The sequence below is a fragment of the Drosophila subpulchrella genome, chromosome 3L (genome assembly GCF_014743375.2).
Source record: "Drosophila subpulchrella strain 33 F10 #4 breed RU33 chromosome 3L, RU_Dsub_v1.1 Primary Assembly, whole genome shotgun sequence".
NCBI classification, from domain to species: domain Eukaryota; kingdom Metazoa; phylum Arthropoda; class Insecta; order Diptera; family Drosophilidae; genus Drosophila; species Drosophila subpulchrella.
The window spans coordinates 9,574,402-9,586,819 of NC_050612.1; the positions used below are offsets into that span (position 1 = coordinate 9,574,402).

Genomic DNA, 12,418 nt, shown 5'->3' on the forward strand with positions numbered 1-12,418 from the left:
TAAAGGTAGATGTATAAAAATAGATATAGTGATTGATTTTGCAGCTCATGTAAGGAAATTGTTATCTGCTTCATTGGAAATGATTTACAATAATTACTGGCATTTTTCGCAATTAAAATGGGTCAACAAGGAATACATTGCCTGGCTACAAAAGGCATAAATCATAAGATGATATTCAAGCTTGAACTTGAACTGTATATACAAACAGCTAATAAATTTCAAAAGCTTATCAGTGCTTCAAAAACACATGGAAACAGAAATCGGAAACTGTATATATTTTCTAACGATTAAAACTGATCACGCTTTTAGTTCAGTTATTTTTAAAATTTCCGGATAAAAGCGTATTTGAAATTCGTTCCGCTGATTGATAGCTCTTTACGATCAACAGTTTCCCGGTGCCCTTTTCAGACTATCAACGATCGGCGTACCACTATAATTACATTAAATATTTTTCAACGTAATTACAATGGGTCAAACTGGGAGTTGGGAGCGAAAAAGCTCTGAATGTATATGCCTGTACCACGAACTGAAATAGCCAAAAACCAATTGCGGGACACAAACAAAACAATTCTCGGAAATGGTAGCGCAATTTAAAATGTTCAAATTTTTGCCCACACTGCACTGTCTGTACCAAAAGTGCTCGGAGCCGGGAGAGAGCCGGAGATTTGTGTTGTTTATTGGTTGAACAAATAAAAAATTATATATAATACGTATACGCCTATGTGTCTGTATGGATGTCGGTGTGCTGTGGACGACTAAACAACTAAACAAAAACAAACAGTCATCGTCAGGTGGGCAGGGAGCTGGAGAGCCCGATCTTCAGCCACGGGGCGACGCTAGAAGTATCATTATAAATTTGACTAATATCTGGAAGATATTTAAAAAAAACCCAAAACCGAGAACAGGTTCCTCAACTTGGTGACGCGCGGAAAAACCGAAAAATGCAGGTCTGAAAATGCAGTTATCGAAATTCTTTTGGATTCTTCGGATCGGTTTCTTTCCATTACAAAACCCGTTTCGATCGGGTAAAAGTAGTTCAGAGCTGGTTAGTAACTTGTTTTAAAATATATTTTCGGAGGAGAAAATCAGTTCTTACATAATAGATGATGATAGAACTTTAAATCGAATTTATAAGATTACATTTTTTAGCAAAATAAATTTTAAAGCTAATTTTAATAATTAAATTTTTGTATTATGTCAATATAGTCGTTTTAATTTTCCAAATTCAGAAGATTTTGTTTACTATCTATAAGATAGTCCTATTTGTCTATATATTTTTTATTGGTTAAATGTATCCATTTGGATTTTTTTTTTAAATTTTTTAGGACAAGGTTTTCCAGCAGGTCTATGAAAATCTTTTCAAAAACCATTTACTAAAATGCTAATTTGTAACGAGTTGGACTGCCTCAAAATTAGACTCAAATCAAACCGCTTTGGTTAAATAACAAAAAGCCGACCAGACGGCTCTCCCTGTCCCTCTCTATTTTCTCATCGCTCTGCTCTCTCTCTCTTTCTCACACGCTCCCGCATGGCGATATTTTAGACGCTCCAGCTTTTCAGACCTCCGCGATTTGATCGCCGCTCAGTTGATCAGAGTCACTCGAACGCGCCGCTGCTCAACCATTCGGAATTGGCGCGAAAAATATAAAAAAGTTCAACTTACAAGTTTTTTATATAGTATAGACGCTCAAATATTTACGTGCTGCATCGGTTTTGTCGGCAATTGGAAGTGCGTAAAAAAAATGCAAAATATATATATACAGAGTATTACACACCTCAAAGAACCCAAATTTTATACGGCTAAAGCACCCACAAATATGTCAACAAATTACAAATAATTGATCAATTAAAGCAGTGCCTAAGTGAAAACTAGTTCGATTTAAGGGAATGCTGTTTACAAAACGTTTATTTTCCATGGAATGTTAATAACCCTTTCGAAATTCCAAAAGAAAACGAAATAATAGCTGGAAAACCAAGCTATCGAAACACCGATCAAAAATCAATTAATTTGCACATAGGCCATATTTAATGATAATTTTAAAAACACGTACAACAACAGAGTTGTTAATTATTATCGATTCTCCAGACGACAGAGCCCACAACCAACAACAAAGAGATACCCATATTATAACGATCAGTGAGTGTGTGTGTGTGTTAGTGACAATGGCCGCCGCTCAAATGTCCGTGTATTGGTGCGCTCAGTAAACTCGAACTGCCATTCCGTTCATCATTTGTAGCCGTTGTCGTTGTTCGTAATATGGTATATGGTATTCGGTATTCGGTATTCCATATTCCATTCCGTGTTATCTCAAAAGCGCGCTCTGTGCCAACTCTAGCACATCGGTACTAACATATATAGTCGACGGATCCCTCGAACCCCCCATTCCATTTCCCATTCGATATTCTTTCGGGCTTATCAGAATTCTAAGAACTCTATAAAAGAGAGTTACTGTCTTGCATTTGACACACCTTTTGATGAACTTTAGTATCTTTCACAAAGACGTCATACGATATGTCCATGATGATCTTTCAACCTTTTGAAGACGTCACACTTGAGACTTTCGCATATCCAAAATTAAGCATATATAGCACCCCCTTGTAGCTTGCAGCTAGTAGAAAGTGTGTCTTGCGCTTCGTATTTCTCGGAATCCACTTAAGTAAATTTACTACGTCAATGATTATAGCTAATTTGCATAAGCCTTGCATTCGTGAGAGCGTTTTGACCAACTTTATGAATCGTATTGAGGGGTGCACAATATAAACTGAATACATCCGAGCACTATTCGAAACCCGTAAGTCTCAATTAGACAAACTTGCTACACAGCAGCCGCACGGCTTTTTATTCGCCTTTTAAAAACTCTATAGACGGGCCCTCAGGCAATAGAGCTTATCAGCAATCATGTATACATGAACTAAAAGTGATAATTATACTTATAAAGCACAATGAAACCGGCAAATAGAATGCTCTAATGGACTGTTATATCGACAAAATAATTATTTTAAGCGAAATAATCAAATATAACAATTTTTAAAGTGGTGGAAAATATTAATAAAGAGTTCTAAAAATAAATTTTAAAAAATTCAAAATAAGTTTTATCAATTTCCTTTGATAAAGTGAAACCATAACATAAACCTACTTGTTTATCAATGCTCCTAAAACAAAATAAAATAATTTAGTTTCCTTGAAAGCCAAAACATATGTTAATCAAACTTCTTAAAAACATTTTATCTATAAAACGTAATACAATAAACCCAAAGAACCCAGAGTGCAATTTCACAACTAGACCCATTTAAGCCCATTTCAAACAAAGACTCTTCGAAATTTATCATTTGACTTGCTTATTATCAACCAGTTAACCGGGAATAAAAAAAATGTATTCCTATTTGCAGATGCTCATTATGTGATGTTTCCGTAGAGCTGCGCCCAGTCAGCCGATCTGCCATAAAAAAACTAATCCCTCAGCGAAAATGTTCTACCCAATCTGCTAAATAGGAAGGCCAACACATAAAGTTCCGAGATCCAGAAGAAATAAATATCTGGTTACGTGACTGTTCTGAATGCCCGACATGCATTTTAGCAATGAAAAGGAAATGATCCAATGTCCCAATACGAAACGTAGAGTTACCGATCCGTCGGCTCCAAAAAACTGCAGTACTTCGTCCACGGATTCGGGTGTTATACTGAATGATAATGCGGCATCTTTCCGTCCGAAGAAGGAGAACAAAGATCGGGGGACTGATGAAGGGCAGTCCCAATCAAAATCGGAAGCGAAAGCGGAAACCAAGCGTATCAGCATCGAGCACACCGTGAATATAACAAAGGAAAAAGCTGGAAAGACTTCATCATCGCCGACGGTTTCTATACGAAGTACCACCATTTCCATTGTCTCCATCGATGAGAATGCCATCGACTCCAGTTGTATTGATAGTGACTCGGAGGGCGATGCCGAGGATTATACGGTGCAGAAGCTGGGTCACCAGGTCACCTACCCGCCCAACAGTTCCCACCTGCGCGACCTTAACCAGGGTCTAACGGTGATCAGTCGTCAGGTGGCGCCGGGTCAGGCGGAAGTCCCACCTCCAAATCCCCTGGAAGCTGGGGTCGTTGCCAAGCAGATATTGAATGGCAATCTGGCCCTGGCCACGCCCACTTCCCCGGCGGGCGGAGCAACCCAGGGAATCGGTAGCATCGCCCTGACCAACTCCACGGATGTGACCTTCGGTGATAAGCACTTCTACGAGGGACCCGTGACGATACAACAGTTTCTCATCGACAATCGGGACAAGTGGAAAGCGGGCGAAGGACCGGGCGATGGACAGGATAATCCCGCCTTCAATGGGGGTGTAACCACAAATGGGAATGAGCCGGGTAAGTCATATGAAGGTTCAAAATATTATAGCTGACTAGGAATAGTTTAAATTTATTCGTAAAACAAGAGAGAACGACTATTAAATACCTGTTACTCAGCTGAGGGGAGTGCAAGGGAGATGGAGATATGCAGCAAAGCGCCACCTAGCGTCGATTTCTTTATTTGTTTATAACTTTTTAATGGATGGTCCGATTTGAACAATTTTTGAAATGAAGATAGATATTGAAACTTCCGACGAATCTAGCATACCCTTTTACTTAACGAGTAACAAGTGTAAATATAGGAGTGAAATTGTTACCTATATTATTTTTATATTTTTTACGATCTTATTAATTGAATTCCCATTAAATCTTTTACTCAATGATAGATAATATATATTTTAATATTAATGTAGTTCTTTCCTATTTTATATTTCCGATTCAATTGTTTACCCTAAAGTTAAAGACATAGGAGTGCAATTTGTAGGTACTTATGTTTGTTTTGATATCTACAATATGGTTTTTTTCCCGATCCTACAGTTTTCATTCCTATTTCATGTTTTATATTTTACTGATGATATGATGAAATTACTTTGTCTACAATCATTTTCTTTTTAATGTTCTATTTCCGATTAAATATTTTACTCAATATTATTGTAGCTTCATATATAAATGATCTCTTCTTTTGCTATATGTATATCCTTAATATATATTATCGTTGATATTTCCTGCTGGTTCTGTTTACATTCCTTCTCTGTCTTCACCTTGCCTCCGTTTTGTTTGCTTTATTGGGCGATACTTAGCGTGTGTGGCGATTTGTTTACCCAGCCCAGTCGGACAATCAGACAGTTAGCCTAGTCTAACGACCGTGCTGTGAATGGTAGATTAGCAGATGGCCCACAAAGCATAGAACAAATCGTACATTGTACTAGAATAACAACATAAATGCATTTAGTTGCTCAAGGGCACAGACACCAAGAAATTAATTTAGGAAAATTTTCCAGAGAATCCCAATTAAAAGGAATTGAGTAAAAATTAGTTTATAAGTTTCCTTTATTTTTTAATTATACAGAAAATCTTAACTACAAGGTATATAGCTGACTTACAATATGAAATTTGTACTTTGTTGTATAACTTAAAGAGAGAATCTAACACGAAAATATTTTTTTTGACTCGAAGCTTATTAAAATTCACTAGTTTGCATGGAAAATCACGAACCAAAATTGGTCTCCCATAAAACACAAGTGGGGCCTTATATTCATGAGGGAAGTTATTGCTCGAAAAGATTTGGGAATCCCTGAAAGCCATGTTTTATAAGAAATTTATTCAGCCTGTTCTTAAGTATTAAGCCTTTCTGATTCTGATCTATTTATGGGGCAAAAGAAAAACACAATTTCATTCACGAAAACAAAAATATCTCTGCCGTTTCAAGGTACCTTAGGCCGTTAATCAAATTGGTGTAAACTTGCGATAAATACTTGAAAAAACAATAGCAGCTGCCGACATGCCATTGTTTACCTCATTGGTTTTCACAATTACCATAATTAAAGCGCCAGTAAGAAATGAAAGCTAAAGTAAACCAGGCGAGTAAGTGTAAATTTAGTTAGCTGCAGTTAGGTACACTCGTATTATATAGACAGGTGATTCCCCTGGATCTGGCAATAAATACCCGCGTGCCTCTTTAGAGTGGGGAATTTTTTGCATTATTGTTTTTGTATGCCTTAAATACTTGCTAAATGAAAAAGTGAAAAAACAAGAATTAAACAGGCATACGCACGGATCGGGAAAAGTACCCACCGATCGGCTTCAGTTGTTCATATGGAGCGATCGGGCAATGTCGAGGAACGCGCTTAAAATTTGCCTGAAGTGTCACGAGATGATCGTGAATAGTTCTGGTCTGATCCAGTGTGATAATGGGCTATGTGGGCGGCTCTGTCATCGTAAATGCTCGGAATTAAGTGAGGATCAGCTTAAAATGCTGGATAAGGTACCCAATTTGAGGTGGAAGTGCGACATCTGTCTGGGCAAGATGAAAACTGGAGCGAAATTGATACAATGTTTGGAGAACTCTTTGAGGGAACATGAAAAACGATTGGAGATCCTAGAGAAGGGCCTAGAAAAGCGTAAGATTTCGAATAAAGGTCAATTTCATAATTGGTTTGGCTTTTATCCATATAAATATTTTAACACTTTGGGTCAATGAAAATGCTAATATGAAAACAATTTACAATTTACTAGAACCTACTCTTAAAACCTTGTACTTTACTTCAAAAACTCTTTTAAGTTGGTTTGCCAAGCCAACCTTTAGTCAAAGATTTCGAAAAACATATTTTAATTCCACATTTAAGGAATCTTTTCCTGAAAATTTGTTAGAGATATAAACTCTAGTCCCTCTACCACCTTTCACTAACCCACATTTTCGCGACCCTTTTGCAGGTTCCAAGCTGGATGATCCGGCGCAGCCACCACCCCTCTGCCCCTTTCTGCCCAACACTATAGGTCGCAAGGCTGTCACAATAACGGTGGTTTTTGTCCTTTTAACCATCTTGCTAGGCATCGTACTGGCCACCACCACAAACCTCTTCGGCAAGTCGTTGAACCAAAGTAAGCACAGCGATGTCGACGATTCCAGACAAAATATTCCAATCAATTCAACAATAGGTACAGTTTTGTCCCCCACAATATGTGCGAAAGAGCTTCCGACTAATCAAAAATCGAATTGGCGTCTGTGTTCTAACCAAATCCTAACTCACCAACCCAACCAGCATGTAAATAACCCATACTAATATCATCTTGTATATAATAACTCATTAGAAACTTTGTGTTTTTATGTGTCGGAACATCATCCATCTTGCTGCTCGAATTGCGCGTTATGTGATCCATGCTGATCAGTGTTGTGAAGTGAACCATGAATCAAGAGCGTGGCCTAAAGTTTAATTGAATGGAATATGCCAGTGAATCGACCTCGTGTATTACCTTAACACTTGCCCATGAAACAATGGTAGTGTGATTAAATATTAAAACAATTAGGAATACTTTTAAAATGCCAGAAATTTCTTTAAAAGGAAGGGTAGGAATAAAGTTTTTTATATTATTCCGGAACTTTCAATATAAGAGCAAACGTGAAAAAGTGCAAAACGTTTTAGGTTGTCCAAAACTGTAAGAATCTTAATTGCTTGGATCTTAAAACTTAGCATTGGCGTTTGAATTACTTTGTTTTCGAGTGATCACTACTGTTGTTTTGGGCGCTTGTGTGCCATGCTAACTTCAAAACTCTCCATTCAGCCGACTTGGATGTGATCGATAATAGCACCTTAGTCATCGTGACGGTGGCCCAGTGGGGCGGAAGGCCAGCGAAGAATAAGCTCGCTACGCAGAATTTGCCCGTCAATAGGGCTGTCATCTCGCACACCGCCGCCGAGGGTTGCGAGTCAAGGGTGAGTAGAATCCATATTCCATGACCCGATCATTCGTAACAATCATTACTTATGTCAACATCTAACCACTCCCCATCGAAGGAGGTCTGCTCAGCGCGTGTGAATGTCGTCCAGTCCTTTCACATGGACAGCTGGGGCTGGGATCACATTGGCTACAACTTTCTGGTTGGCGGCGATGGACGTGTGTACGAGGGACGTGGCTGGGAATATGTGGGCGCCCATACCAAGGGTTATAATACAGGGACGATTGCGATATCCTTTATAGGAACCTTCACGAAGCAGAGGCCCAACGAGCGGCAGTTGAAGGCCTGCCAACTGCTCTTGGAAGAGGGTGTTCGACTCAAGAAGTTAACACCCAAGTATCGGCTCTATGGCCATCGGCAACTCAGCGCCACCGAAAGTCCCGGAGAGGAACTCTACAAGATCATCCAGACGTGGCCGCATTGGTCACATGAAATCTAATAAGTTATGTATTATATGTTTTACAAGTAAATAGAGTCTGTAGAAATATGACCAACAGATGCACTTTATTCGATCTCATTCCCCCAAACCCCCCTCATGAAAATTCAAAAAGAAAAGGAAGTCGTTGAGTTGAATGGAATATAAAACTGATCGTTATAAGTATTGTATAACGATCAAGGGATGTATGTATGAATCTATTTAAAGGATTTTGAGAGAAAGAATGCAAACTTTTCAGAAAATCTGTAAAAATGTTAAGTGTTTTAATTTAAACTTTTGAATTATTATTAAATATTATATATTTTGTTTTAACATTAGTTGAATCCAATCTTTTGAGATTTGAAAATATCAGTATTATTCACATAGTGTTTTTAAATTTCATATAGTTATCTTTGAATTTAGTCATACATTCTTCATGATAATATTTTATTTTCGAAATAGTTTGCATTCCGCCTTTCTTAAAACTCTTAAAGGTTGACTAACACAGCTGCTCTTTTTGAACCAGTTGATGATTCCGAAGTCCATGTCGACGGAAAACTAGTTGTGATCGGTATAAAGAGCTGGGGCGGTGTGGTGACTAGGGGAACGCTAGAGCCCCTGAATCTTCCGGTCTCCAGGGTAATAATATCCGATACTCCAACCGAAACATGTGACACGAGAGTAAGTACATATATTGTATATCCAATATTTTCGAACCACTTAAGAACCCGTTTTTAATTTAGGAATCCTGCTCTTATTGGGTCCGCGTGACGCAGAGCAAGCACATGGACTCATTTAACTGGGGTCAAATAGGATACAATTTTATGGTGGGCGGGGATGGTCGCGTTTACGAGGGGCGGGGCTGGAACTACGTGGGTGCGCATACGCGGGACAACAACGATAGCAGCATCGGTATTAGCTTTATTGGTAGCTTCCGACGGAACGAGCCAACGCCGAAATCATTGGAGGCCTGTCAGTTGCTTTTGGAACAAGGTGTTCGCCTGAAGAAACTAAAGCCCGATTACCAACTCCTGGGACATCGGCAGATAACGGGAACCCTAAGGCCCGCTGAGGAGCTCTACAGGATCATCCAAACTTGGCCACACTGGTACAATCTGACAAAGACTTGGCCAGATTTGCATATGATTCAGTAGACTTAAATTATTCAAATTAAGATCGAATAAAGGTGCCAAACAAAAAGTTATTGAAAGATTCTTTATTCACCAAATTAAAAAATTACGGTCTTATCAGTTTTTTACTTCATTATCAACATCAATAAACTCAAGAGGAAATGGTCATATAACATGCATGCTTATAGGAAATCTAATTTACTCTTTAAAAAAGCGGCTTAATAATATGGGAAATGGATTAAATAATAAAATTAATTTAGTTATTGGTTACTAACACGCATAAAAAGTGTTGCTTTAAATTTTTCGTTATTTTCTAAAACATAAGCCGCTTAAATTTACTAACCAAAACTCAAAATGGATGTTTATATGTTACAAATGTTATTTGAAAACTAAATATAACCCTGAATAATCGACAGGTCTGGACAATATTGGTGGAGGATTGATACTTCGATTTGTGGAGCGTCAGCAATGGCTAGCCCAGCCGCCGCAGAAGAAGATTCCGGATCTGGAGCAGCCCGTGAAATTGGTAATAGTCCTGCCCACAAATTCCGATGACTGTACCACCCAGGCGCAGTGTGTGTTCCGAGTACGATTGCGTCAGTCCTTCGATATAGAGTCGGTGCAGGAGGACGATATAGTCTTCAATTTCCTGATCGGCGGCGATGGCAATGTGTACGTGGGACGTGGATGGGACCAAGTGGGCGCCCACATGGCCGGCTATAACTCGAAGAGTCTTAGTTTCGCCTATATCGGATCTTTCCAGACCCTCAAGCCGTCGGCCAAGCAGCTCAGCGTCACACGTCTTTTACTGGAACGCGGCGTTAAGCTGGGAAAGATCGATCCCAACTATCGATTTACAGCGGCCAGTAAATTGGAGCCAACTCTTACCCAATATAAGGCGGATGCCCTCTACCAAAGCTTCGGCAACTGGACTCATTGGTCGTGAATAATAGTTTAAGATATGCGCATCTCCGATATAAGAATGTTATCATTCATTTTCGTATTGATATTGTAGCATAGGTGTTCTCCCTTTAATGTGTGGCATATTCGATTTAGCTAGAATTACGATTTGTTTGAAAAAATGTGATATTAAATAAAGCAAAGTGATTAACTTGATGTATTTCAATCATATCAGGGGGTTAAAATCTAGCTGATAACTGGAAGCGGGGATTTTTCTTGAATGCTGTCTGGAGCTGCTTGGAACCGGAAAAGTGGACGGTAAAATGCCAGGCCTACTTTCGTTGAAAGAGAGATCAGGGAACTCCCCGTTTTTAATTTTACCTGTTTATCTTATTTGTTGTGGCTCGTTTACCTTGAGTGATAGCACCATATAAAGAACATTTATAATGTATGTAGATTATATTCATCGCAAACGTCTGTTTGTCTTTGGTTCTTAATTGTATTTTAAAATATTTTTTCAAACACATTTAATAAAAAGATAACTCCATTACGCAAATTCTTTGATGATTAAACAAAAAAATCGACATTTTTGCGGTCAGCATGGCGGTTTGAGATTTTCCCAACGGTTCAATAAAACCAGAAAAAATTTAAGATGCAATTTTAAAATATTTCTCATACGTACGTAATATTAAAAATCATTTTTGGTATTGAAAGACGTTAACTGACGTAAACTGTATAAATAATTTTAATAAATTCTTATTTATTCTTAATAAAGTCAATAAAATGTCCCTGCCCAAAACTAATTTTAGATTACGAATGGGTTAAAACAGGTTCTTATAGATATACATATAAATGTACATATAAAGATTTTTCCTATTGCAATTTACTACATTTTCAATCCGATTATCTGCCTTTTAAATTCTTGAGATTTCGATCGTCTCATCAGTTGATGCTGATTAAAAATATATACATAGATAGGTATGTATATGTTCAAGTACTATAGCTGTAGGAAACTTTTTATTCGCACGCACTTTAACACCAATGCAATAGACTGTGTTTACTGATATTGTTTGTGTTGATATTGCATTTTTTATAAATACATGTATAATATATTTTGAAACAAACAAAAATAATGTTGTTCAAGAAATATTGCAGATAAAGAAACGCAAAGCTTTTTTGAAAGGTAAATATATATTTGTTTTATGTGCCTGACTAATTCCTCAGTGCGCATTCAGCTGTTGTTTTGACTGGGCTACTGCCGATAATTCTACAAAATGGCAAATCCCGAGCTGAACGATCTTGAAGGAAATGGGAAAAAGAGAGTCAACGCCAAGAGGATGTACTTTGCCATTTTCCTCATTTTGTTCTTAACCATACCAATGGGTTACTACATTTGGATGAGAAGTGAGTGTGATGAAATTAAAGATCATAAATACTCATCAGTTAAGTTCAGGTCACCGAAATGATCTGTGCATAATCGAGCGCGATGAGTGGGGAGCTGAGGAACCCATTGCAAAGGACTTTCTTAATCTGCCAGCCCAAAACGTTATTATTTATCACACAGCCACCGAGCAGTGCGAAACAAAGGTAATACAAATAGATATACTTTAAGATCACATACTTATTTGCTATCCCTAGGATGTTTGCATACACCGCATGCAGATGGTTCAGGATTTCCACATGAGAGACCGGGAATGGCATGACATAGGCCTGAATTTCCTGGTGGGCGGCGATGGAGAGATCTATGAGGGACGTGGCTGGGATGTACGGGCTCAACCACTGAGAGGCTATGAGTCTGTATCCATAAGCATTGCCTTTATTGGAACTTTCTCAAATGTGGAGCCTGAAGAACGACAAGTTAAGGCAGCCAAGCGATTGATGGAGGACGGAGTTCGTCGAAAGAAGTTGCGTCAGGATTATCACATATATGGCCAGCGTCAGTTTGAGCCCACTGAAAGTCCTGGCCAAAAACTATATGATTTGATGAAGCTGTGGCCCCGTTGGTCAACTATTATCAGGCACTTAGACTAATACGACTGCTTTAAAAAATGAAATCAAAAGAAAAACGATTTGTCCATGTGTCATAATTTTTCAAAGTTTATCCGCTATTAAAGAAAGAACAATTAGTAGCAAAGTAAAATCAATACGACGGTCCTGACCAAAAA

General features: G+C 38.3%; 2 protein-coding genes across 12 annotated transcripts; both read left to right on the forward strand.

The window, feature by feature from the left end:
- Positions 1 to 1,576: 1,576 nt before the first annotated feature.
- On the forward strand, positions 1,577 to 10,464 carry LOC119552634 (peptidoglycan-recognition protein LC). 11 transcript variants are annotated; one of them, XM_037862313.1, is made up of 6 exons: positions 1,577 to 1,729; positions 3,391 to 4,369; positions 6,785 to 6,952; positions 8,750 to 8,904; positions 8,967 to 9,331; positions 9,770 to 10,043. In XM_037862313.1, the coding sequence occupies exons 2-6, from the start codon at positions 3,559 to 3,561 to the stop codon at positions 9,906 to 9,908; spliced, it is 1,638 nt and encodes a 545-aa protein (XP_037718241.1). In that variant the 5' UTR covers positions 1,577 to 1,729; positions 3,391 to 3,558; the 3' UTR covers positions 9,909 to 10,043. The 11 variants fall into 11 exon arrangements, with proteins under 11 accessions (XP_037718241.1, XP_037718246.1, XP_037718245.1 ...); XM_037862318.1 differs by having other exon boundaries at positions 8,967 to 9,409; positions 9,770 to 9,882; XM_037862314.1 differs by lacking the exon at positions 1,577 to 1,729 and adding an exon at positions 1,770 to 2,137.
- A 1,004-nt stretch (positions 10,465 to 11,468) lies between these two features.
- Positions 11,469 to 12,393, forward strand: LOC119552568 (peptidoglycan-recognition protein LF-like). Its single transcript, XM_037862192.1, has 3 exons — positions 11,469 to 11,657; positions 11,707 to 11,840; positions 11,892 to 12,393. The coding sequence occupies exons 1-3, from the start codon at positions 11,528 to 11,530 to the stop codon at positions 12,282 to 12,284; spliced, it is 657 nt and encodes a 218-aa protein (XP_037718120.1). The 5' UTR covers positions 11,469 to 11,527; the 3' UTR covers positions 12,285 to 12,393.
- The last annotated feature ends 25 nt before the right edge of the window (positions 12,394 to 12,418 follow it).

Excerpts from the sequence above, each read along its gene's own strand:
- LOC119552634 (XM_037862313.1), top strand. The coding sequence starts at position 3,559 with ATGCCCGACATGCATTTTAGCAATGAAAAGGAAATGATCCAATGTCCC. Across the intron at positions 8,905-8,966 it reads CCGAAACATGTGACACGAGA|GAATCCTGCTCTTATTGGGT; the intron begins GTAAGTACATAT and ends TTTTTAATTTAG. Across the intron at positions 9,332-9,769 it reads ATCCAAACTTGGCCACACTG|GTCTGGACAATATTGGTGGA; the intron begins GTACAATCTGAC and ends AATAATCGACAG.
- LOC119552568 (XM_037862192.1), top strand. The coding sequence starts at position 11,528 with ATGGCAAATCCCGAGCTGAACGATCTTGAAGGAAATGGGAAAAAGAGA. Across the intron at positions 11,658-11,706 it reads TTACTACATTTGGATGAGAA|GTCACCGAAATGATCTGTGC; the intron begins GTGAGTGTGATG and ends AGTTAAGTTCAG. Across the intron at positions 11,841-11,891 it reads CCGAGCAGTGCGAAACAAAG|GATGTTTGCATACACCGCAT; the intron begins GTAATACAAATA and ends TGCTATCCCTAG.